Genomic DNA, 26,069 nt, shown 5'->3' with positions numbered 1-26,069 from the left:
TTAATTCAATATAATAATAACTGTCATGTATATGTATATATATATATATATAGAGAGAGAGAGAGAGAGAGAGAGAGAGAGAGAGAGAGAGAGGTTCTCCGAACATAAGGCCTAATGGCATGATATTTTTTATTATTTGTTTTAATAAAAAAAATATAATTAAAAAATAAGCTCAAGTTCAGAGAGATCATCTTACCAAAAAAAAAATTCTATAGAAAAAAAAGACTGAGTTTTCTTAAGGTCAAGTGAGAGGGTCACATTTGGATCATTTCATCCTTCAGCTGCCGGTGAAAGAAAACTTAGTGTAAAAGAAAAATATAAAGTTGTGGTTTTAAAATGGATGCGTAACACCAAGGGCCCGTTTGATAACGTTTCAAGAAACGCGTTTCTGCCGTTTATGTGTCAAGAAACGACATAAATAGAACAAAAAACGCTTGATAAACCTATTCCGTTTCTGCTTATTTCAGAAACATAAATAAGAATTTATATTGATTTATGGTTCAAGAAACATAAACGATGGAACAAGTAGAACTTGTTTCGTCGTTTCTGGAAACAGACTTGTGGAACCAACAGGGGCCCCATGGTCTGATTACTCGTTGTCCGAGTAAATCCTGCTGGAGTTTTCACTAGCAATAGTAGTAGGGTTAACGGCACCAGCTGACGCCATTGCTACAGCTGCGACAATACTGGTTGAAATAGGCGGAGGAGAAGACAGTGAAACAAAGCCCTCCTCTTGCTTACGCGGAGCAACGATGCTCAATTGCGAGAAATGTTCCTCTAGCCCAACTTTCTGATCATGCAAGCGACCACCATCCTCAACATAAACCAGAATCAGAGGCAAAGAAGATGTTGAACTAAAAGAGAAATTGGTTTCCATCATTGGAGAATCCAATAGCGATTGAACATCTTGCCCAGATTTATTAACCTGCTTTATATTGCCACCCACGGAATCAGGTTGAGGTTCCCCATCAGTAGAAGGGAGGACATGGATGGCATCGTTCAGACTCAGCAAGCCATTAACGGAAGCAACATCAGCAGAGATCCCTCTGGGCAAGATTCCAACATCGTTGAGGGCATCCAAGAACCAGTTTTCCATCTTGGAATCGCTGAGGAGACAGCCGACCGAGGCTGCTGTTTCGGGCTTGGTAGGAAAGAGGAAGACGCGGAGGCGAGAGGGCTTCAAGGAGAAAGTGGTGGTGCAATCATACTGTTCGATCATGTTATCGAGATCTTCGTCGGTGGTGACGGAGATGAGGGAGTCGAGGTCTTCATTGGGGAGTTGGTACTTGAGGGTGAAAGAGCATCCATGGAGGAGGCTACGAGAGAGCCGGGCAGAGCGGTCTGCAAGGCTGGAGTGGCGGTCCACCACCACGATACAGGTCTCACCGCCCAAGTAGCAAAGAGACCCGTCGTGAGGGCGAGGAACGATGTTTTCACAAACAAGGTTTATCAAACACCTACAAAACTGTTTTTGTTCCTAGAAACGGAAATTTATGTTTCTACCGTTTCTCAACACAGAAATGGCATAAACATTATTAAACGGTGCTTAAAATGTTTCAACAAGTGAATAACCCATTAATTTTTTCCCCCTTTATATGTCTGTGAACTGTATGTTCTGCTGCATGAATCTGTCATGATTATTTGAAGCCATACCATTCATTCTGAAATCTGAATGTTTCAGTGACAGTAACAGTGACAGGGTCTCATCAGGCCCAGGGTTTCAAAGAGCAGAATCAGGATCCAGATTGGTCCCAGGCAATTCCGGCCAGAATCAACTAGATTCTGCCCTAACCCTAGAAATGCAGTGCAGATCAACCAGAATCAGGATTGGCCTCGGCCAATACCAATCCGATCCTGAGTTTTAAAACTCTGATCAGTCCACTTCCTTGGCACCCAAAAGAGATGTGAATAAGCAGAATCAGCAGGTTCACTAAATTGTGTAGCTGCAACTCAGCTAGATATTTGAAATAAGACAATTGTCTGCCTCCTAAAACTTCCAAGAATAAGAAAACCAGATGTTCCCTTCCTCTACAAAAATATAGGTATGAAGTGAACACACTCAACACAGTATTATCAGTAATCAAGAAACAAAGCCTCAATGCTCCAGTGTGCTTGATCACTTGTCCCTTTAGAAGACCGTGCCAAACCAATGAATGCTTGTGATCAGAAAAGAAAGGTTTTAACCAAAACCCGCATCTATTTGATCACTTCTCATAAACCTGAACATCAGGTCTTGAACTCCTGATACTGGAAAGTTCACTACTTTGAGGCAGAGGCAAAGCCTTTAGAGGAACCTCATTTGATGCTGAACCACGAGCCTTGTTCTTAAGCTGTTCAAGAAGTCGGTGTGCTTCTCTAGATTCATCTCTTGCACTTGGTCCATGACTCTCCCATGCATCAATCACTCGCTGTTGGAACTCCATTGCAAGTACATAGCTGCAAAACCAGCAAGAAATTGATTCAGTAATAAACTCCAGCAGTATAATAAATTGAGTGAAGTCTTGTTGAATGCTACATTTCACAACAACAATATGGAGTCCAGGCATGCATACTAAGATACACATTTAGGTACGATCATGGATGTCTCAAGAAAGACTAGTTCCCCAGTGTTGTAATAGACAAATTTATAGGTGACAGCATTTACCAGTAAAAACAGAAAAAACGAACAATAAAATAGCCAAGCACATTGATAAACAAAAAGCATCTTGAGGTGTTCTCGTAAACATACAGAGCAACCGATGTATTCATTCTATATCTACACTAGATTTTGTATTTGTTTTTTGGACTGATTCTTAGTCATTTGTGATTCTTTGAATGATCCTGGCTGATCTCTATTTTTCATTTTGGTTTGCAAGCTTTATGTGCTGTTCAGCTCAACTGTAAACGGAACATCTGCAAACAAGACCAAACAACAATTAGTTGATAGGAAAAGAACCTAAATACTATAGCTCTATGTTCAGCCCAGGTTTGGGAAGATCGTCAACCAGGCAGTTCACCTATCTCAGCCTCCATCTGAAAGCATCCAACAAAAGAGACCTAACCCTTACAAGAACCTGCAGATATCAACAAAAGAACTCAACCACTTATAATTGCGACCGCATCACCGTCCACAATCAAATCTAACCACCCATGGGGGAAAAAAAAAAGAGGCCTAGCACACGTTTCTTTTCTTTAAATTTTATTAACCAGTCAACTGATCTTCACCCAAGGTTTGATAACAGAAGAGAACTACTTCTAAAAGTAAGGGGAGAAAAAGGAAATAATTTTCCATTCTTTCCTTTTTTTTCAAAATAATTTTCCATGTTACAGGTGTATTTTCTGATTGCATGTATCAGCACATGAAGCACAAACCTCAAACCAGAGGGTAGAAAGAAGCAAAACATATGTTAAACACAATCTCGTAGATTCCAAATGCATGAATCCTAGGTGCCTTACCTTGAACATAATCTCACTGCCCATGTACATGCATAATTTTCTAATGTGTTTGGTGGCACTTTTAGGGTGCCTTACCTTGAAGTGAACATCCAAGCATAAATCCAACATACCTTCTGCAAACACAGCAAAGTTTACAGCTGACTAGCGTAAATTGCAAACGTGCTCATGTCAATAATCAGCCAAGAGATACCCAATCAGCTGAGTCATACCTGAGCTGGTAAAAACTTGGCAATCACTTAAAACAATTGGTTTTCGCTGGATCAAAGCCCTGACATTTTCAATTGTTTGATTCCCAATTTAGGTCTATTCTTCAGAAGTTCCTTTGCCAAGGAAATCATCACTCCGCAATAATATGCTCCTTGGCTCCTCCACAAGGAAGGTATCAAAGTGAATACTTGTTACCATAGTAGGAAGAATAATTTCTCTTGTGGGTATTTAATTCGGTTGAATTTCCTACAGAAATTGTTTTAAGAATACAAAATATACCATACATAATACAAAAGCCACTAAACTCAGTACAGCATAACCATACATCCAAAAACAGAGGCGTTCACTAAAATAATTCAGTTCCAGCTGTAATCTTCCCTTTGATCAGATGTTTACTCCAAACAAGGAAAGAAACAATGAGGGAAGCATAGACAAAAATTGCCAAACATTTTTTCAGAATGTATTTTATATCAACCATCCAGTCCGACAAAGAGCCAGCATATGGAATCAGAAGAAGAAAACCAAGTGAGGTTGATAATAATTCAGGATAAAAAATGTTCATAGCATAAGCTAATAGCAATTGATTAATGATTCAATAGCCCATATGATAGTAAAAATGTGTGATATAATGACAGTAAAGTCATAAACTGGGAAAGCGTTCATACCTCCCCATAGCACCATAAGCTTTTGAAAGATTCTGACATGCTTCGATTGAATCAGTATGATGAGGGCCAAGTGACACATCCATGATGTCCTTGGCAACTGCAAACATCTGTGCGGCAGACTGAGGCCTGTCCAACTCCAAATATGCTGCACCCAAATTGTTGTAGATATACCCCACTCCAAAGTGCTTTGGCCCAAAGGTCCCCTTCAAAATTTCTGATGCACTTTCCAAGTATGGTATTGCCTGCGGCACCTTCCCTGTCAACAGAAGTAACCAACCTATTCTTGCAGAAACACTCCCTTCGGAGTGTTGTTCTTGTGGAAGTTTCTCAAGTATGGCCAGACATCTTTTTAATAGTGAAATTGCAGTTTCAAACTCATTCATTGTCTCATAAAGCATCGAAATCTCCATGAAACCTTCAGCAACTAATGTAGGGGAAACAGTATCTTTCTTGTCAAGGATTCCACATGCTATTTCAAGGCACCTTTTTGAATCAGCAAACTTTTCCTGATTACACAAGGCTTTTCCCATTGAAATGAACACAAGAGCTCGAGTTTCACTGTCTTTGTCTGTCTGCTGAACAATATCTTTTAGAGTGTTAACTGCCTCATCATACCTCCCCAAGGCAATTTGCATATTGGCAGCATCAATTTCTGCGCGAAGTAGATCAGAATGAAGACCCCAATTCTTTAGAACCTTCTTTGAGAGTTCATTTTGCTCTAGTGCCTTCTCATGTTCTTCCAACCCACTGTAGATAACCCCAAGGATACGCCTATCATGTGCAACCTCCACTGAATTGCTCCCTAGTTGAGCCTTATGTATCTCTATTGCCTTCAAACAAAAAGGCAAAGCTTCTGTAAAATTCAAAACTGCCACATATGCTTCTGCTAAATCCCGATTAGCCGTGCCAAGCTCCCTGCTTTCTGGATCTAGAACTTTCTCTTTCAATTCCAAAGACCTCCGAAGATTGACAAGAGCTTCCTCTCTTCTCCCCATTGCAGTCTTCGTATTACCCAATTCAAGCTGAACCGCATGAAGAACAGGCCTGATATCATCAGCATGGACACCATCTTCTTCCAGCTGTGCCAGTGTCCTATTAGCTTTATTTAGATACCCTAAGCTGTCATTAAACCTCTTCAGGCTATAGCTAGCAGAACCCATCAGATGTAAAGTCATGGCAATTGGTAGAGAAGCTTTATTGCCACCTTCCAAGATATTCAAAGCTCTCTTTCCAAAAGCCAGAGCTTTCTCATGGTCCTCACCTTCTTGGTCCAGTTTAAGGCCTACTTTCAAGCAAGCCAGACCAAGCTCCTTCTCATCAAAAGCAGATTCCATGTCTTCAAAAGCTTTGAGGATCTCATTGGTTGTCTTTGCAGACTCGAAAGCTTCTTCGATTTCGGATTTCTGTTTGATTTTTCTGTGTCTGGTTGACAAATGAGGTGATTTGTCCACAAGGGTATCAATATTTCGAGATGGGTTGTGCCTAAATTCGTGGGTTTTGTTCTTAAGGAGCAGTAATCCACGGGCTGTCTTGCAGGATTTGAGATGGGGACGTGAGAGGGGTGAGGTCTGTTCTCCTTCGATGGTTGACGGAGTGTCTGACACAAAGTCTCTGGAGAGAACCCTGCAATCGGTTCTGTGTCGGTTAAGGTGCTGGAGAAAAGAAGATGAGAATCTTCTCATGGTGAATAGAAAGACGGGAGGGTCTCACTTGGCTCAAACGAATTTTAAAATCAAGGGACTATATGGGTTCTGTACTTCGGGGCTATGATTGGTTCAGATTCTATAATTCCAGAATCACGTTTAGATGCACAAATTTTGCTTATTGATTCTAGCTTTCAGAATTGCAGATTTGTGTTTAGTTATCACTCGTTCTGCAGATTTATATATAACCAATTCTAGGATTTTTCTTCTTCTTCAGTTACAGAGCTCGCCCTACACAGAAATATTCAAAGCACAGACACAAAAAATGAATGACAAAAATATCAAAAAATTCAAAAGAAGCTTCAAGATAAAGAGGGAGGTATTCAATTGAAGGATTCAACCAGTAGAAAATTAGAACCCAGCAACAGAAACTTTAATTGTACTTTAGACAACTTACTGGTAGCCCAGATGCAAACAAATGGAGAGTATCAGAAACAAGGGAATAAAAGAAAGGAGAATCAGTTTTTGAAGAGGAAATGCACCAACCGAAGAACAGATGTTCTGCTACAAAGAACACAGAAGTGTAAAAATGTGGAGACGGAGAGAGAGGTGAGCGTACCTTAGTTGTCGGATATGGTGACCGGAGCATAAACCCTCGAGAAACATAAAACCCTTGGAAAACCTTTCATGCGTTGATTTGTTCCTGTACAGTCTCAGTCATGAAATTAGATTTTAGGCCCTAATGTCAAGGAATTTCCCACGTGGGAGATTATATATTAGGAAGAAGGCTGTGCACGCTGCCGGTGTATGTTACTGAATAGTGGCCGTTGTGTATGTATGAGTCTCTCTCTCCCCCTTTGGAATGATCCTCTGCCCCTCCTCAATGATGCCTTATCCCACATGTACCCCCTTTAACATGTAGTCGTCCACATTTAATTGGGTTAAGGTTTATTTGAGTTGAGTTAAATTGAATATTTAACCCCGAAGATTATCTTGTAAGCAAAACCAATCTAAAAGGTACTTGCAAATATGAGCAAAAATTTTAAAATTACATTTAAAATTATCTGCGGACATTTTTTCCCCTTCTCTCTATAAATGCTTCGATCAAAAACATTATACAAATATTTTTATATAACATTTCCTTAATCACCAAAAGCCATATTAAACCAAATAATGAACAATATAAACTCATTCTTACTCCAAATCAAGTCACAGTTGCAAGACTTCTAATTCTACTCCATCATTTAGAGGATAACTAATGAGATTGAGTTTTCCTTATCATAACATATAAATGACGTAAAAATTTAGGACAAGGCTAAGGTGAATTCGGATAGACAGGGCCAAACTTACACATTTATAATACATCTATATACAAGCACCCAAAAGAAAGGTCATGTATGCCACGTGTTTTATCACCTAAAATAAAAGGCAACATGTGAATTGAAGTGTTGAAAATGGTTCTACCATGAAAAACTTTGAAACTGTGGATGACTTCATATAGTGAGTAGGCCTCTTAACCTAATTGTTTGATTTTTTTGGTTTAACACATTTATTTCGAACATGGTATCAAAATTCATCATCCATGCTCTTATCTTGTGCATCTTTTCATATATGTTGTATAATTTCATTTTGTACAATCTCATCCCGTCAAGACTAATTCTATACACCCCCTCCCTCGGATGCCCGTATGGGCTCCCATTGACCACCACACTAATGTAATTGCCACGGAGCCTAACAGCAAACCCTTTATCATTTGATAATTACACTTATTATTTAACAAAGTAAGTAAAATTCAATAACATATTTATAATCATTTGGAGTTAATTATAATCACAACAAAAGTTTATATTAGGTTTGGATTCAACTTCACTTGCATTTTTCTTTTAATTATTTCACTTTTGAGCATATCATTTGTTAGAGCCATCCTCTCTATAGGTGTGGTGTAGTATAAAGTTCAAGACCCGTGTAGGGAAGAGTGTACCAAATTTTATTATTTTATTTTAGACATTAAGGGAAGTGGGTGTTTGGTCTAGTGGTATGATTCTCGCTTCGGGTGCGAGAGGTCGCGAGTTCGATTCTCGCAACACCCCTTTTGTATTTTTCAAACCTTACTACTTTGTGTTACATGAAACAGATTTTTTATCTCAAATTAAAGTTGATAAATATACATTAATTAAGGTAATCACTAGCTAGCCATAAACATCTTACCTATCTAACAGATCAGATGAATTAAGAAAAAAAAAAAGAGCCGCTTAATTTTGAAATTACACCTAATACTATCTGATAGATAATGTATCAATAATGTCTACTTTGTGTTACCTGAAAGAGATTTTTTTATCTCATAAAGAGTGGGGTGAAAATTTCAAGGGTCACACGACGTGATAACTTTATTTTTTCTCTCAAATTAAAGTTGATAAATATACATTAATTAAGGTAATCACTAGCTAGCCATAAACATCTTACCTATCTAACAGATCAGATGAATTAAGAAAAAAAAAAAGAGTCACTTAATTTTGAAATTACACCTAATACTATCTTATAGATAATGTATCAATAATGTTTAAGGGCCCGTTTGATAACATTTCTGCCGTTTCTACAGAAACGGCAGAAACATAAATTTCCATTTCTAAAAACAGAAACGGAATTGAAGGTGTATGATAAGTCATGTTTTTGGAGTTCCGTCTTCCCAGTTTCGTTCCATTTTACAAAAAAAAAAAAAAAATCCCGATAAAAATCTGAAATTTTGAAACACCATTTTTTCGTTTAAAAACTACGTTTTGACACAGAAACTGAAATTTTCATTTTTGACACAAAACGGCGTTTCTGGAACAGAAACGATACCAAACGGGCCTGGGTCGTTTCTTGAACCATAAATAAGTAAAAATTTATATTTCTATTTCTGAAAATAAGTGAAACGAAACAGTTTTATCAAACGCTTTTTACTCAATTTCTGCTGTTTCTGGAAACAAAAAATGCAAAAACGCATTTCTTGAAACATAATCAAACGGGCCCTTAAGACTTGATATGGACACTGCTACTAATGCTTTTCTTATCTTAGGACTTCAACTCAATCTAAAAATATTATAAATAAATTGTGATATAAAAATTCTCAGCAAACCGACCTTAGCTCAGTTGGTAGAGCGGAGGACTGTAGTGGGAAAATGTCCAGTCAGATATCCTTAGGTCGCTGGTTCGAATCCGGCAGGTCGGAATTTTTATCTTTTCTACTTTTTTTTTTTCATCTCTTTTACTCAATCCTTTTGTCCTCATGAATCTCAATCTTTTTGTGGTTTTTGATGATGATGATGATTGAATTTTTGTCTTTTCTCCTTTTTTTTTTTTTCATCTCTTTTACTCAATCCTTTTGTCCTCATGAATCTTAATCTTTTTGTGGTTTTTGATGATGATGATGATGATGATGATGGTGGTGGTTCTCGATTTCATAATATGTTAAATAGCATCCTAGGATTTAAGAGTTTAAAATTTGTGATAATTGGATATGTGGGTTCGTAGCCCTACCTTGAATATTTGAAGTAAATTAGATATAATGATTCGAGATGGTTGTTCAAATGTTGGACGAGGGAGCCAAGGTGACAAAGAATATTTGAAAGCACTAGGAGTATTTTGAAAAATGATGTAGTACATGCTCTGATGCTCATGTCTATGAGGAACTCCCCCTTTCCCCTCTTGAAATTAAAGTTGACAATAATATATTAAGGTAATCACTATCTAAACATAAGCATCTTACTATCTAACGTTGTTAGGTATCAATGTCATATTACCATTTCAACTAATACAGATCTGTATCGTGCAGCTTGATACCGATACTATAACATTATGGATCAAATGAATTGAACACAAAGTGATTTATTTTTTAAAGGGCATGTGTTTATGTCGAGAGCTCCCCTTGTGCCCTGAAACAAGGGCACGTGTCCTGGAGGGATAGGTTGGTCATTTCACGTCCCTGTGTCTATAGCATAGGCGAAGCTTTCAAATAGAAACTTTCATTTTCTAAAATACGAGTAATACTAGCCATATATGATCTAATTTTAATTGTTCTATATTGATAATATATCACTAATGTTCAAGAAAAAAAAAAGTACAAAAAAGGCGCATAGAATGAATAATTTTTACGAATCTCAAGACTCTAAATTCTCAAGGTTCTCGACCTCTCAGGCCTCAGCATTACCTCCAATGCAACTTCAACCACCACCACAATCATTGCCACCGAAATAAATAGTTTTATTAATTTTTTTTTTTGGGGGGGTGGGGGATGGGGGTGGGGTTTAAAGCGTTATCTCTATTATGTGTTAATATGCATTATATACATGTTTTTGTTCTTATATAAAGGTAGAAATGAATTTTTCAAGATACATAATATGAATCTCACCTATTACTCATAAGTTAGATAAATTTAAGCCTTTGGAACGAAGATCGAACTGACCTTAGCTCAGACCGAAGAGCGGAGGACTAAAAGGGCAAGAGAAAAAGCCTCCTGAAAAGGTTATCCCTAGGTCGCTGGTTCAAGTCTAGCAGCACAGAATTTTTATGTTTTTTCATTTTTTTTTTTTTTTTTTGGTTCCCGCCCTGCCAATGCTTTATTCCTTCCATCCCTTCCCAAAGAGGAAGGCGCCACTACAAGAAAACCAGGAAATAAGTTTCAGTTTCACTCCAACATTGCTCAAAAACCCTAGATCATCTCTTTTTCTTTCTTAAAGATCAATGTCTCAGTGATGAGACAACTATTATGTTTGTCTGTAATTTGATACTCTGCCTTCTCAATCTTTTTTTTTTTTTTTTTTCCCCTTATGAATCTCAATGTCTCATTTGTTATTAAGGGTTTCTTCTGCTCCTCTTGGTTCTTTTATTGATTATTGATTGATTTGGGTACTTTTTGTAGTTTTTGATGTCGATGACGATGAAGATGCCATCCCAGGATTCAAGAGTTCGAAATTTGTGAAAATTGGCTGCGTGGGATCTAGGGTTTCTCAATTTTACGACATCTTTACAAATTGATTGTTCTGGTGAGAGCTCAGTAGCCCTATCTTTAGTTTTTGAAGTAAATTGGGTATAATGATTGTTGATGATCCTTCCGATGGACGGCGTGGAAACCGTCCTGTTCTGGCTGAAGTTACGAATCGGCCCGGTAAGAGACAGGTTTTGTCAATTTCCGGCAGCCCTGATCTTGGCAGGGGAAATGAATTCCGGAATAATGTGGAAGGCAAGGTGCCAGATTCTGGGTTTGTTAAAAAAGTTTGTATGGGAGTTGAGAATATAGTCGGTGGGAAATGCAAGCGAGATTGCGTTGAAGATGGTAATTCTAAGGGTTTGCCTTTGGCAAAACCTATGGGGCTCTGTAGTTCTCTGAAATCTGGTACTGGACGTGACTCTTTAAATGGTGACAAATTGTCTAGCATTTCTGGGGTTCATGGTGAAATTAAGGATCTCCCAACCGTTGTGGATGGTGCTATGCATTTTGTAAGAAATGATGGATCGAGAGATAGCTGTATTTCTGGTGTCAAAGGCTCTGAACAATGCGAAAAAAGTGGGAGCCCTCCATCAGTTATTGTTGGAGGAGGGAGCCAAGGTGACAAAGAAGACAAAGAACATGTTAAAGCTGATGTTGGGAGAGATGCCACTGGGAGCATTCTGGAAAAAAATGTAGTAGATGCTCATGTCTGTGGGGATGTTTCGGAGTTGATGGATTGTGGTAATCTGACCTCAACCAAGTCTAATCTTACTGGGTCATCAAGTTCCAAGTTTTCTGAACCAGAGATATGTGCCAGTTCTGGTAATGCAGATGACTCTAATGCCAATCATGGGGTAGACATGCTTAAAGATTGCTCTTGTTCTTTCTGTCTGAAAGGTATTTCTTGCTCTTGTAATCTTGTTCTTTGTATCAAATTCTGTATAATTGGGACAAGTTATGAATTTATGGACTGGGGAAGATGATGGGTTCTATTATTTTGCATTTTATTCAAAGAGTACTGGCATCTTTTATCTTGTGCAGCTGCATATATTTGGTCAGACCTCCATTTCCAAGATGTCAAGGGCAGGATTGCTGGTAAGCCCTCCTGAAATATAATGTTTATTGGATTAAATTACCATAACAGTTAGATCATTTGTTAATTTCCTCCTCTTTGGAAACACTGAATGCTTATTCAATTAACTCTACCCCTTTTTCAGCATTAAAGAAGAGTCGACAAGAAGTTAAAATTTGTGTAGATAGAAGTTTGAATCGATATGAGACTGACAAAAATAGTATGGCCAACTTGAACAAGTCAAAAGAATTAGAATTGGATCTTATGGGCAAGTGGAAGTCACTTTTCCTTCATACAGAGGATATCCTTATTTGCGAAAACAGCCAGCTTGTGAGTCTACCCAACTTTCGCATCTTCCCTAGTCCCAGTATACTTACTGTTTTGTGCAAATGCAGAAATAAATCCTCTTAACTTGCCAATGTTCCAGAATTTTGGGATTGTTTCATTTCCTGATTTTTTTCTACAATATGACTCGACGAATTCATTGTTGGTTTTCTTCAATTTCATTTATTGATCTCTTTCCTGTGCCAATGATGATGAAATTTTTTCTTTTTTTCATGACAGCAATCCAGTCTTCTTTCTTTAAAAGAACTGAGAGGGAACTGCAAGATGGATCTGGAGATGAATGATGGGATGCCTTTGAAAAAGTAATTGGGTGCTTTTAGATTTTTTGGATGACAATCTCTAAAACATTGTTGACATTTATGTGCAGCAATTATAGCCGTAGACTTGAATGCATTTTTTTTCCTGATAAGTTTCCAGCTGATGGGGCTGAAATAGAGATTCATCATGTATTTTGATGTGTTAGAATTTTCTATGTTTCTCACCTGATATAATGTTTTGTTTTGGGCTTTTGGGTTAGGCCCAGTTCGAACGGTGCTTTGTTTGCAGCTCTAAGAGATTTGAGATTTTGTCCCTGAGATTTAGTACATGAAGATCTGTAGTTTTTCTTCAGTTGCTTGAATTTTCTGAATGTAAGGATCTTTCTTTATCTGTAAACGGTTCCATCTCTGATACTGGATTTTCATTTGTGACAGTGTTTGAATTTAAAAACTCAGGTCTGGTTGATTGGGTGGATATTTGATTGAAAGGGGAGAATCAAGTCTGGAATATAAGGTTCTAGATAGAAATGTAGAACTGGCTGAAGAGATTTGATTGAGATTGGCTTTCAATTATAAATGGCCTGAAAGGTGCTCTTTTTTAAAATTTTGATCGAATCTGTCAATACATATTAGTATTGCATTGATATTGGTCACAGCTGATACCGATGTGAATCGATCAATTTGATCCAATACCAAAGCCTAAAACTATGCCCCCAATGCTCTTGCATTCAATACTCAAGCATGAAATTCTCATTGATCACTGAATGTCTATAGTTTTTCTTCAATACAACATTTAGCCCTTTATTTATTTATCTTTTTGGAAGGAATTCAGCCCTTTATATTGAAAAATCAAAAGTCACTCCTTAACTTTTAACCTTAGCAGGAAGCCTTATGTTTTCACCCACCCCACTAAAACATCTCTCTCCTTCCTATAGAAAACTGATTCAGCCAAGGAGTGGATTTGGGCCATGGATGAATCTGATATCCATGATGAAGGTGGGTAGGTAGGTGGGTGGTGCGCCGGGAGAGGAGCACTTTTTCTGTGCAGAGTAAAGAGTAGGAGAGTCAATCTCTTGACCTATTGGGGCCTACACCAACTTATGGGCTACCAACCAATCATACTAATTTCCTAATTGAATTTGAATAGTTTTCGTAAACGTTATGCATATATTGCGTTAGGGTTTTGCCAGTGTAACCATGATTAGTTACTGTCGGTTTTTGGGCAAAAACCTTGCAATAGGGGAACTTAAAAGTTGAGCCTATATTTGGCCTGATATGCTTTGTTCATTTATTTAATTAAACTGGTTAATGGTGTGTTTGAAATTATTCACCTAATTCATGAACGTAGGGATTGGTATGGTTTAAAAAAACAGAAGTAGGAATCGGTTTGGATTGAGTCAAGGGATCCACGTTGTGAATCTTCTACGATGAGATACTGAACAACGGTGAAGATCCAACAGCTGCAAGACATATTGGAGGCCCTCTTGTCGTTGAATCTTCACTGTTAGTCACCGCTCACCGCAGATGATTTGAACCTGATATGGGGTTGAGCTGGGATTTTAATTAGGAAAGACAAATAATTGGGTTACTAATTTGAGCTTAATTTGACCACCCTTTGGTGATCTTTTTTTATTTATAAAAAGCTCCTCAATGGGGTAAACTGAAGAACCAAGGGGTAAACTGAAGAGCCCTAAAGGCTAAAAATTTCAAACAATATCCAACGACTCTTCAGGAAATGAGAAGACCCAATAACCCTTAAAGAGTGATTTAGAGTTTAACTCTTTTCTGGGTAAGAAATATTCACTTTTTCAAAATCAGAAATGGTGATAGGAGGCACAAGAGAACATAGGAAGAATAAAGGTCGAAAAGACTCTACAGTCGCCAGTCGCCAGTCGCCAGTCGCCTGTCGCCACTTGAGATAGATGGCGTGTGTTTGAAGTTACAGAGAGACATATAATTCTTCGTTTATGTTCAAATCCAAATCTAAAAGCCAAATGATAATGACAATCATTTGCTAAAGCAAACGCGCATTAGGTTAGTGTGGTGCCATTGTTAGGAACCATTGATGCATAAAAAAAAAATAAAAAAATGGGCCCACAGTAAGGAATAGGGAGGGTTTCCACAATGTGAATGATCTTCCCCATCACATCAATATGGCACGAGAAATGGTATGATACATTTGAAGCCAACCTCATTAGGGTAAGAAAATGAAAAAAAATGTAAAAAATCATATAAGAGGGCGATATTACAATGGCATTGGAGGAAATTTTACTCAGCTCCTACCAAGAGATGCTAAAATTGGAGTTGAGATCCTCTGCTCGTATGTTCATTTGCATGATAGAAAGTAAAGAGGAAGTGATGAGGCAATATTATTGAGAGATTTTATTATGAAATTGAATGATAGATAGTAGAGAAGAAGAATGGGAGCACTACAAAGATCATTTAATTATTATTTTTATTATATATTCATATATATATATTTGAGAGGGTTCTCTAAGTAGGTAGGGTATTTTACATTCTTTCGCAATGATTTTTTTAATTATTATTTTTTATTTAAAATAAAAATAATATAGTAATTCCGTATGAGAGGACGTGTGATACATTTCAGGCTCATAGAACCTAGAACCTTTTATTTTATTTTATTTTTTTGGGTGCAAGATCCTAATGGGGCAGATAAGGACTTACAATGTGTCAATCAAGGTACCTATGAGGAGCAGACAAAAATCAATGAATCACACTTAGTATTAACCATTAACCTATTTAATATTATATTAAGAAAAAAAATTTTTTTTTTTTGGGAGGGGGCATAGGCGGGTCAAACCTTCGACCTCCCATAGAATTACACTAAAGCCCAAGTGCCCAACTGTCTACAATTGAACTAGAAGCTCATATACATTTAGATTTTTTTACAGGCCTATACTACCTTTAGCATGTTTAACACATTGAGAGAGGTAGAGAGTTGGGATTCAACGGTGTGATAGTATATTTAGGATAAAATTTTCCTTCACCCACTTCACCAATGGTGTTGTGACTTTATGAGTGAACATTAAATCTATTGTTAATCTCCATCCCTTCCAATATGTTTGATAGTCAAGAAAAGAACAAGAAAAAATTTTGAATTTAAAGAAAGATATAAACACATATATAAATCATTGCATAATTTTCATCTTGTTATATAGATAATCTTTTGTATTATTTTCTTTTCTTTTATTAGCTACCAAACAGAACCTTATTGTTCTTGATCCAAGCTATCCTCTCTTATTAAACTAGAAGGTCAAAGAAATTATACTAAAAAAAAAGTCAAAGGAAAAAAGAAGAAAAAAAAAAGAAAGAAAACAGATGGGCTCATAGCCCATGGGCCTCTCTCCTTAACAAGACCATGAAACTCTGAGAATCTGAGAGACCTTTGCTGCCCTCTCATACAATCTAGGAAGTTCTTGGGTTCTGAGGTTCCTTCCAGACAAGAAAGGTCTCTCATAGGTGATAGGTTCATAGGAGTCTCTTTCCTTTTGTCTTGTCTTCTTGAAACCTACCCAAGCGCACGAAGACATCGAGCAAGCAAAGTGAGACTGTGAAGACTGAAGAGTGATAAGAGAGAGTGCATCGAAACTTGCCCCTTTTATTGTTTGTTTCCCAGCACGAATCCCAACTCCCAAGCCCAGGAGAGAGATGAACATGAATCAGAGAGTGAAAGGTGGGCACCTGGTCATTAATGTAGGAAGCCTAATGGGTATATATCAAAGGGCAAAGTGAAACCCAAACTCCATCTTCTCTGTAGAGATTTTCTAGGATTAAATTATTATGATTAATGGCTTCACAACCCTTTTCGTAACTGTACTGTTGCTCTTCTTCTTCCAATGAATCCTGATGGTCAAAATTACTGCTACTCTCTCTCTCTCTCTATCGGTGTCATCCAATTGCGTAAGATTGCCCCATTTATTTACATATTGTAGTACGATAAATTGACTGGCTCGGAACTCGGAACTCCGAACTCCGAACTCGGAATACGAGAAACAGAGCAGAAATCGCTCTTTATTGAGGAGATGCAGGGCAAGTTATTTCCTTTGCTGGGTTTAAATATGTTGATGGTTCGATACCCTAGCTATTAGCTAGAAAAAGAAAGAATACCCAATTTGTTGTTGCAGATTATTGATCTAAATAGCTCCAAACATCCCCGGAAAAAGAAATTTTCTGGTTTTGTGAGGTTTGTGATGGGGGACGGTTATTCTCTTCGTCAAGGTAGTAATAGCATTAATAACATCAATAATAGTACTAACGGTTATGTAGCAAACACGACGACGAAGAAAAAGAAGTCCAAGAAGAAGAGCAGTGGTAAGAAGAAGAAGATGGCTGTGGAGCAGATCTTTGCTGCTAAATCTGTGTCCGAATGGGTTTTACTCGATTCTCCTTCTGTTCCATCTGTTGATGATTTCGGCGGGGTCCCGAAGAGCCATACGCGATTTGCGGATAAGGTGGTCTTCGAGTTGCATTGCCATTCCACTTGTAGTGACGGGTTCCTGTCGCCTTCTGCGGTTGTTGAGCGAGCTCATGGAAATGGAGTGAGTTATATTCCTTTATCTTTTAATTTTTATTGTTCTCTGAAACTTTCTCTTTGGATGAATTTCTGAGGCGGATTCTTGTTCTTGTCTTGGTAACACCTCTTTTTTTTATGTGTTTTCTCCTGCTGTTTGTTGAATGAATAGCAAAAATGAGTTTCCTTTCTTCTTCTTTTTTTTCCCACTCAATGGGTATTGTGAGTTGTTCTGGTTCGTCTCCCTTTCTACTGTTTACAGTGGGCACCGGTGTTGTTTTTGAGTTCCTGTTTTGCTTTTAATGGCGGTGGATTGTTGGTTACCGGCCTTCTATTTGGCTTCTCATATTCTGAGTCTTCTTTGGGTTCACGATGTCTGGTTGGTTGATATACTTCGATAGTTCAATATACCAAACGTTGTCTCTTTTGGGTTTTGTTATCATGAGATTTATTTTCATCTTTCACATCTCTCTAGCTTCCTATTTTTGTTCTTTCTACCCAGATACTGTTCTATTGGGATGGTTGTGAATGGTTACACTTTTGCGCTTCGTGCTTTCTGTCCTTGTTCATTAATCTTCTTTGGTGACTCCACATCACGTGCGGTTCTTATATAACGGATGAACCGCAGTCAATATCTTCATATCGTGTTCTGTGAATGTGAATAATGTTGCAAATAATGATGCCCCGGAACCAGTGGTCTTGGGAGGACCAGCCTTAGAGGTAGCCTTTGGTAGCTATAACCTTGGATGAACTAGCTCCATCTTTCAACTGCTTAAAGAAAGTTTGTTTTAACTTACCATTTTATTGAAAATTTTGTTGGCTATGATCTTGAATGATCATTACCCTAGATTTGTACCAATTGAAACTTTATTCTTGAGAAAATCTTGAAAGCTATTCCTACCCTATTCAATCACAAGTCTATTCTTCTAAGTCTCAGCCTAGTTGTTGCCTTCGAAGTCTAGACTCCCACTTATCATTCTGAAAACTAGATTTTTCATTCCTCTGCACCCTAGATTTATACCAATTGAAACTTTATTCTTGAGAAAATCTTGAAAGCTATTCGTACCCTATTCAATCACAATTCTATTCTTCTAAGTCCCAGCCTAGTTGTTGCCATCGAAGTCTAGACTCCCACTTATCATTCTGAAAACTAGATTTTTCATTCCTCTGCACCCTAGATTTATACCGATTGAAACTTTATTCTTGAGAAAATCTTGAAAGCTATTCCTACCCTATTCAATCACAAGCCTATTCTTCTAAGTCCCAGCCTAGTTGTTGCCATCGAAGTCTAGACTCCCACTTATCATTCTGAAAACTAGATTTCATTGCCTCTGCCTGCTTGATTGCTTAGTTTTCTTTGATTAAGTCCCAATTCTTGAAGGAAATTGGAATCCTGTTTAAGTGAAATTTTCAAGGTTGTGAAAGTTATCCTTGGTATTTATGTGTCACAAACTCAGAATGGATGATATGGTAGAGTTCTTTTTTTTTTTTGGGGGGGGGGGGTTGGTATCCTTCTCCTTCTAGAAAGAGGTGGGCATATTGCAAAGGCTCTTTCTGGTGGAAGTTGTTTAGTGCATTTGGAAGGAGAGAAATGCTAGTATTTTCCATGATAATGCAGAGTCCAGTGGAAGTTCTTTATGGTTTGTTTCTCTTGTATAGTATTTCATTTCACATGTGCTAGTTAAGGGAGATTCATTTACTAATCATTGGGTGCCATAGTGGTTCTGAGGGAATTCTTGGAAACTATTATTTCTGAAGAGGCAACTATTTGTTGTCTCTTAAAGTAGGGTTTAAGGATGAAAGGTGAGATTTCTAGGCCATCTTTGTATGTGGGGCTTGCATTTCCTTCCTAATTTGTTACTGCAATCCTCCTTTCCATTTCTTTATTTTACTTTTTTTACTCTGCTATTTTTCTTTTGGCGGTGTCCTTTTCCATATGAATCTTCCTTGATAAAGGTTGGTTAGAAAAGGCAATATTTTGTTCTCAAGGAAGATTTAGTTCCTTTTGAGTACTTGAATGCCTTCTGTTTCAGGCATATCCAGAAATTGCAATGATCAAATTTACATAGTACAAAAGGTATTAATATTTCAATAGTTTCAGAAACACTAATAGTCTAATGCCTACACCCCCTCCCCCAACACACACACAGGATTGTGATTCCAAACGTCTTATTCAATAAGTGTTTCTTATTTTAGTTTTATTCTGGTTTAATTAGACCATTAATCATGTTGGATGGATTGGTAGGTGGTTTATTGGAAACTAGTTGATTGAGTTGGGATATCGGAGCCTGTCTGATTCAGGCTGGTGTACTCTAGTTGGAATAGGGTTCATTCATGTTAGCATGATACTTATAATTTGATGAAACTTCAGAGTGATGTTTGAGCCACTTCCCTTGCTTATATGGATATGAAACTTGACCAGTGGGTGGGTGTGGGAGTTATAAATTCCCATGGGAATCATACTAAAAATTGGATCATTAACAGCTTTAATGCTGTAAACCTTTTCTGAAGCCTTCTGGATCCTTGCTTTCATCTGCTTCTCACCCCAATATTTCTGCTTTGGCTAAGGTCCTTCCATTTTTCATAATGTAATGCTCTGCTTTTTTTTTTTGCTTTCGTATGGTTTGTGTTATGTTTTATTCTTTCATCTTGGTTGTCAATTATTCATTTTATTTCCACTTCTGTTGATTAGATCATTAATCATGCTGGTTAGGCTGGTGAATAACTCATTGAAGGTTTATTTGCCAGATTTGGAGAAGCTGAGCATGACTGGGTCAGGGCCTCGGGCTGTTGTTGCCTAACCCATTGTTGACTCAGTTCCATTCCCATCCTTATATGTTGGTTACAGGCCCCATTTAATCAGATTTTCCTTTTCTTTTGGGTGGGTGATGAAAGTTGGTATGTTACACTGGAGGTCTAAGGATGTTCACAGTGATAAGAAAGAATTGAAGTCATACACATCAATAAAGATTGTGACCTAGATAGGCTAGTAACCATGCTTGCTCTCTTTGGAACCCTCAGATCCAACCAAAAGATCCTTCTTAATGTTTACTAAGATGAGGTTATTGAGGTAAATGACCTCGTAAAATACCAAGATCAAAAATGAAAAGAAAAAGAAAATATCTAATGTTCTATGCTGATTTAGTTAGGATAATGCTTAGTTGATTTTGAGTATTTAATTGTTGGATAGCATGTGATGTTACTGTAAAGAAGTCAAAACAGTCTGTCTTTCATACAAATATGCAAGGAGAATACAATAACTAGATCTCCCCAAACCCATGAATTTATGTTTTGATCCATCCATTGTTCTATATCTTATTTGAATTTCTCAGACAATGTATTTCAATTGAAGCCTAAAATGAGGTTGGTAGTCACCCGTGCAATTATAATACAATAAATACAGATAGAATGGCCAGTCATCCATGCATCCAGCTAACAGAAAACCTTACTAATCTATTTTCCACTCAGCACTGACTCAACATCTGAAAGCAAAGATCCCCTACCTTAAGACTTGGCACCAACTGGGCCATGGCCTGGCTGATCCCAAAGCTAGAATCTCCATAAACTTGCAGCAGATAAGGGATGGTTGATCTGAAAATTCTGCTGCTTCCTATTATCCAATGTCTATTATACTAGTAAATAATATCAAAAAGTTCATCACCTTCTAAAAGATAAAGTGTTCTGTCCTGTAATACATTATGATGCACTGTAAGAATGATTGCTGGCAAAGATGGAGCACGATATTTTAATTTAATGTGTTCAGAACAGGTGAAAGTGCTTGCACTGACTGATCATGATACCATGGCTGGCATCCCAGAAGCATTGGAAGCAGCTCGGAAATTTGGCATCAGGATAATTCCAGGTGTTGAGATTAGTACCATATTCTATCCAAGGTCATCTTCTTTTAAATCTGTTCAAATTTGTATGAAGAATGGCTATTATTTCTCTTAATAATATATTTCTCATTGCTTAGAGACATTTAAAACACCAAACTTATTCTTCGAGGGGAAAAGAAAAATAACCTTTCTTATTTTTCATTTTGGAACATGTGCAACAGAGGAGAATCTGGAACTGAAGAACCAGTTCACATCCTTGCTTATTACAGCAGCTGCGGACCCTCAAGATTTGAAGAGATGGAGAAATGCTTAGCTAACATAAGGGATGGCCGTTTCCTCCGTGCAAAGAACATGGTTTCAAAGCTGAACAACTTGAAGATGCCCCTTAAGTGGGAGCATGTTGCCAAAATTGCAGGGAATGGAGTGGCTCCTGGGAGGTTGCATGTGGCTCGTGCAATGGTGGAAGCTGGCCATGTAGAAAATCTGAAGCAAGCTTTCAACCGATATCTATATGATGGTGGACCTGCCTATTCTACGTAATAATTCTATATCTGGCTTTTTCCTGGGTTTACGTCTCTTTTGACTCAATGGAACCACAAGCATGCCAACAATGCCCCAATCCTACAAACATGTGAAGAGGGGTGGAGGTTGCAAGTGGCACCCATCTGGTAAAAATTAAGAACACAAAAAGGAAAAAGAAAATAATAAATTAACACATGCTTGTTTCTTGAAAGTGCCACTTTTCCCCGTAGGAAGGACTTGGATTGTTGTGGCCAGGTCTTGTGACCGAATCCTGCCTTACTTTTTTTTCTAATCCTCCATCCATGCTTTTGTTAAAAAAATGAACTCTTTGTTTCTTGCTTGTATGGTGCTGGAAATTGTTTATGTTAATATGGAAGCTGCATGACACAGGGGTAGTGAGGCTCTTGCAGAGGAAGCAGTTCAATTGATATGTCAAACAGGGGGTGTGGCAACATTAGCTCATCCATGGGCATTGAAGAACCCTGTTGCAGTTATCAGGAGATTGAAAGCTGCAGGTCTTCATGGGATTGAGGTCTACCGAAGTGATGGGAAACTGGCAGGTAAAATCATAGTCCTCGAAATCTTCTGTTGTTTTCAGTTGAGACCCATCATCAGTGGGTCCAGTTGGGGAATCGGAGTGCCTATTGGTCTGATTCTTCTACATCAGATTAATGAAGTTGTTATTGGTCTTCAAAAAAGTGCTGAACATAGTTGAGATCAGGGTTGGAACCAAGTGGTTCTGAAACTAATCTGACACTATAGACTACAAAGTTGGCCAGAGGGTGAATCTAGTGTGGATCATTACCTTATTTCAGACCTGAATGGGGCCTGACTGGTTGATCAAAATACTTTCTAGGATCCAGGATCCGAATTTTAGGTGTCAACTCAATTTGGACTGAGCTGAAGGATCTGATATGCCAAACCCAAATCTAGTTTGTATGGATCCATTGTAGCCAGCCCCATTAAGTTGGGTAAGGCTGAGTTTATTGTTGTTGTTGTATTTCTTGTGGTTTGATCTTTCATCTTTGATATTTGTACATTTAGAAGCAGGTATGAATCAGGTTCATTATTGTTTCTCTCAAACTTCATTCCAGTCAGGAGTGGCCAACTTAATGAAAAAGATTGACCTCTGCTCTGGTATGTTGATGTTAGTAATTGATTTTTAGGATCTAGGAAAAAACGATGAAGATATAAAATGTGAATATTAACCACTGGATGCAGTGTTAAAAGTTGGGAATACTACTCCACATCTAATATTGTGAGACTAAGAGTCCAAAAGGGGGAAAATCAATAACTTCGTTTGGTTGAGTAAATATTCCAGACTTTCCTAAATGGATAGTGTTTGTGACTATCTTATGGAAGGAAATGATTTATTTTTCTTGTTCTTTTTTTTTTCCTTTTTTTTTTCCCCCAGGGTCATGTGTTGGTAAACTGGTACAGAGACGATTAGAAAGGGTCTCAGAGAAAGTGGCATATCAAACATAAAGTTTCATATGATTTTTTAAAACTACTAGTTTTCTTTGCTTTTAATTGGCTTTCATGTACTTTACATTCTAGTTAGTGCTTTAATGGAGTGTTGGTTTTCCCATACAATGTTGTAGAAAGATTTCATTTTGCAATGTTTTGCTTTTCACTTTTCATGTTCTGTTACATAAGAACTCATGCTGCACCCCCCCCCCCCTTCTCCATGTGCTGATGTCCTGTGAACAGCATTCAGTGAGTTGGCTGATACTTATGATCTTTTGAAACTCGGAGGATCAGACTATCATGGTAAGCGACGCCATGATGAGTCTGATCTGGGAAGTGTGAATCTCCCTGTGTTAGCTCTGCACGAGTTCCTTCAGGTAGCGCGACCTATTTGGTGCAATGCTATTAAAGATGTACTGCAGTGTTTTGCAGAGGAACCATCTGATGCAAGTCTGGAGAGGATTGCGAGGTTTGGGAAGATCAAGAACCTCAAGGGTGCTTCATTGAGTTGTTGCAAGGATGTGATTGACATGTGCCTGTCCTCATGGTTGACAAATGAGGAAAGACAGACCATTGATGTGGAGACACTCAGGTTGAAGCTTTCCTGTGCTGTTGTTAATCAGAGTGCCCTCGAGGTGCCAGTAACAAGTATATAGTTCTTTTACTGGTTATTTGTTTCCTAAATAATTATTTCCCTTCTATTTTCCCTTTTTTCCTTGGACATTGCTGGCAATTCTAATTTCATTCAAAATATTCTCTGCTAAAGTAGGTGGGTCTCTGTTGAGAACCACTAGAGCTTTACCTTCTCTTCTTGAAATGTTTTATTGAATTTATCATTTATTCTTCGGAATTGGATATGCATATAAACAAATGTTAAACTTGCATTATTTTATTCCATTTTATTTTTTATTTGCTGGCAGTGTTATTCATATTCTAAATGCCATTTACTGCGTGCATCTCTATCTATTAGCTCCTCTCCATTTTTTCTAAATTTGTAGTACTGAAATTGGGAAGAAGAATCAAGCAATGACTGTAAGATGATGGGCTGTTTAGTCTTTCAACAGGACAAAATGTGCAGACAGTAACAGTTTCAGATGAGCATACATGGCTCGAGCGTAAACATAATTGGGCTTGTGTTTCAACATTAATGGCATTCGTCAAGCATCAGTGTTTTTAGGTTGGGACCTCCATAATCTGTATTAGAGAACCGGAAAACTCTGTTCCATGGACAATAGAGTTAGAAAACTTTCTGGTAGCTGGTCTTAGTATTTTGTTGGGGTATCTGAACCAACCCTTCTTTCCTAAAAAAGGGTAGTGAGAGGAAGATGCCATTATATTCTGCTGGTGATGTCTAGGGTTGAGGTATTGAAAAACATAGGAAAATTTCTGTCGCAAATAACATTAGGTCATAAATCCCAAACTTGCGATCACTCGCAAACAGGAGGTGCAGCAGAAGTACATGGTCTTCATCAGTAACAAAACAATTTAGCCAAAGCCAAGTGAGCTTGAGGGAAACTCAAATGTTATGTATTGCATATCATATTAGATTCATATCTCTGTAATTTTGTCTCTCTTTCTTATGAAGCTTGTTTGGGTATGAGATTGAGGGAAATAACCAAGTATATAGGAGGATTTCACCTCCATGGTTGGCAAGGCTATGTTTGGCCACATAATTCTTAGAACCAGAGCAGAGGTCAAACCAAGAGAGAGAGAGAGAGAGAGAGAGGTAATCTTGTGCTTTATGGGTAAGTTCAAACTCAAGTGCACCGCAAATTGCATTGTTTTGGGAGGAGATTGGTGTGAGATAATTTAGGACGACTTTTTCCTTCGTCGACAAATTTAAGGTCATCATTATTCCCCTACTGGTTGAAGGTTCAAAATAGATTTCAAGTCATTAGGACACTCATCCAACCTCCATCAATGCCACTGGGGAATGAATTTCTCCATAGTGGCTTAAGGAAAACTTGATCTATAATTTATAGAGCTTTTCAACCCTTTTCATGCTTTTAAGCTTAAGTTTGAATGATAAATTAAGCGGGGATGAGATCATATATCATATGAATCCCCTCTTGCCCATTCATAAGGTAGTGCCAATGTAGGCTCAATTCTGACCGTGGGCTTGAACGTTGAGGGCCAACAACTTATTCAACCAATCCTAGCTCTAAATGACCTTTAGCTCATCAGATTGGGAGATTGGGAGTGGAACCTTCAAAGGGTTGCTTGGGCTTGGTTTGGGCTTGAAAAGCAATCCTGTGCCCTGGTTTACTCCCAAATATGGGCCAAACCTGGCTCATCTAATCCCTTGCATGGTAGGAACTTAGAAGCAGAGTTAAAAAGGAGTCAAGGGGTCAACTCTGCATTTGGCTAAGTTGGTTTCAATTTGCGAAATTGCCACTGAAAAAACCACCAAGGGGGGAGGGTTCTCTAAGCCAACAGGGTGGAGGAACCAACCAATATAAAAAATATATAAAAAAATATTTTTTTTCTTTTATCATATCGATCAATGATATCAATCATCGTCGATAACTATGCATATTGACCAATAATATTGACACTTAAATAGTTAAATCCATGATTAAAATGATACAGTAAAGCTTTGAAAAATTAAAGACGACTAAAATATATGGAAAAATAATCAGATCTTATGTTCAATTTAAAAAGAAAAAGAAAAAAAAAAATCCCATTAGTACGTGCATTGGCCGTGTCGCTTTGCATTGGTTGATTCAAGAAGGGTTTCTTTAAAGTGAATCTAAAGTCTAAAATATGAAATGGGAGCAAAATTTAAGCCGTTCTTATTCTTATAAATTTGTTTTTGGCTCCGTCCAATCACTCATCGTGTCTTTTGTAACCTCTCACGTGGAGCGGTGGAGTCGCCTCTTCACGCTTTCATTCCCTCCCTCCCTCCCTCCCTCATATCTTTCAGGTAACTCTAGAGAAGAGAGTTCAAAAAATTGATTTTTCTCGAGGGAGAGGGTTTTCCCACGATATGCTAGTTTTAAGAACGCTCTTTGGTTGTGTTGCCCTTGTGTTACTGCGGGGACCAATGAGAGGACGTATATGGGCATCAATAGGGAATGATTTTTTCGAGTTTCACTGGGTGGGGGTGTCATTTTGCAATCC

At 38.0% G+C, this 26,069-nt stretch overlaps 3 protein-coding genes and 2 non-coding genes across 7 annotated transcripts; 4 read left to right on the top strand and 1 right to left on the bottom strand.

Moving 5' to 3' along the window:
• Positions 1-1,909: 1,909 nt before the first annotated feature.
• Positions 1,910-6,704, bottom strand: LOC122087887 (protein KINESIN LIGHT CHAIN-RELATED 2). The gene is made up of 3 exons (XM_042657009.1): positions 6,570-6,704; positions 4,308-6,241; positions 1,910-2,436 (listed from the first exon to the last, which is right to left on the bottom strand). Exons 2-3 carry the CDS (start codon positions 5,987-5,989, stop codon positions 2,205-2,207), a joined length of 1,914 nt encoding a protein of 637 aa, XP_042512943.1. The 5' UTR covers positions 5,990-6,241; positions 6,570-6,704; the 3' UTR covers positions 1,910-2,204.
• A 1,264-nt stretch (positions 6,705-7,968) lies between these two features.
• On the top strand, positions 7,969-8,040 carry TRNAP-CGG. The gene has a single exon. It is a non-coding gene; the product is annotated as a tRNA-Pro (tRNA).
• Positions 8,041-9,067: 1,027 nt separating this feature from the next.
• TRNAY-GUA lies at positions 9,068-9,161 on the top strand. The gene is made up of 2 exons: positions 9,068-9,104; positions 9,126-9,161. It is a non-coding gene; the product is annotated as a tRNA-Tyr (tRNA).
• Positions 9,162-10,329: 1,168 nt separating this feature from the next.
• On the top strand, positions 10,330-12,945 carry LOC122088311. Of its 3 annotated transcripts, none has more exons than XM_042657528.1 (5): positions 10,330-10,453; positions 10,851-11,816; positions 11,961-12,014; positions 12,137-12,321; positions 12,556-12,945. In XM_042657528.1, exons 2-5 carry the CDS (start codon positions 11,024-11,026, stop codon positions 12,640-12,642), a joined length of 1,119 nt encoding a protein of 372 aa, XP_042513462.1. In that variant the 5' UTR covers positions 10,330-10,453; positions 10,851-11,023; the 3' UTR covers positions 12,643-12,945. The 3 variants fall into 3 exon arrangements, with proteins under 3 accessions (XP_042513462.1, XP_042513459.1, XP_042513461.1); XM_042657525.1 differs by lacking the exon at positions 10,330-10,453 and adding an exon at positions 10,485-10,703; XM_042657527.1 differs by lacking the exon at positions 10,330-10,453 and adding an exon at positions 10,485-10,707.
• A 3,088-nt stretch (positions 12,946-16,033) lies between these two features.
• On the top strand, positions 16,034-23,890 carry LOC122087880 (5'-3' exoribonuclease). The gene is made up of 5 exons (XM_042656997.1): positions 16,034-17,152; positions 20,893-21,017; positions 21,182-21,496; positions 21,873-22,042; positions 23,193-23,890. Exons 1-5 carry the CDS (start codon positions 16,805-16,807, stop codon positions 23,603-23,605), a joined length of 1,371 nt encoding a protein of 456 aa, XP_042512931.1. The 5' UTR covers positions 16,034-16,804; the 3' UTR covers positions 23,606-23,890.
• The last annotated feature ends 2,179 nt before the right edge of the window (positions 23,891-26,069 follow it).

Source organism: Macadamia integrifolia, chromosome 9 (assembly GCF_013358625.1).
Source record: "Macadamia integrifolia cultivar HAES 741 chromosome 9, SCU_Mint_v3, whole genome shotgun sequence".
Lineage (NCBI taxonomy): Eukaryota > Viridiplantae > Streptophyta > Magnoliopsida > Proteales > Proteaceae > Macadamia > Macadamia integrifolia.
The sequence above is the reverse complement of the archived record's forward strand: the minus strand, read 5'-3'. Positions and strand labels throughout refer to the sequence as shown.

Excerpts from the sequence above, each read along its gene's own strand:
- LOC122087880 (XM_042656997.1), top strand. The coding sequence starts at position 16,805 with ATGGGGGACGGTTATTCTCTTCGTCAAGGTAGTAATAGCATTAATAAC. Across the intron at positions 17,153-20,892 it reads AGCGAGCTCATGGAAATGGA|GTGAAAGTGCTTGCACTGAC; the intron begins GTGAGTTATATT and ends TGTTCAGAACAG. Across the intron at positions 22,043-23,192 it reads AAGTGATGGGAAACTGGCAG|CATTCAGTGAGTTGGCTGAT; the intron begins GTAAAATCATAG and ends TCCTGTGAACAG.
- LOC122087887 (XM_042657009.1), bottom strand. The coding sequence starts at position 5,989 with ATGAGAAGATTCTCATCTTCTTTTCTCCAGCACCTTAACCGACACAGA. Across the intron at positions 2,437-4,307 it reads GCTTATGGTGCTATGGGGAG|CTATGTACTTGCAATGGAGT; the intron begins GTATGAACGCTT and ends CTGGTTTTGCAG.
- LOC122088311 (XM_042657528.1), top strand. The coding sequence starts at position 11,024 with ATGATTGTTGATGATCCTTCCGATGGACGGCGTGGAAACCGTCCTGTT. Across the intron at positions 11,817-11,960 it reads TTGTTCTTTCTGTCTGAAAG|CTGCATATATTTGGTCAGAC; the intron begins GTATTTCTTGCT and ends TATCTTGTGCAG. Across the intron at positions 12,322-12,555 it reads TTTGCGAAAACAGCCAGCTT|CAATCCAGTCTTCTTTCTTT; the intron begins GTGAGTCTACCC and ends TTTTCATGACAG.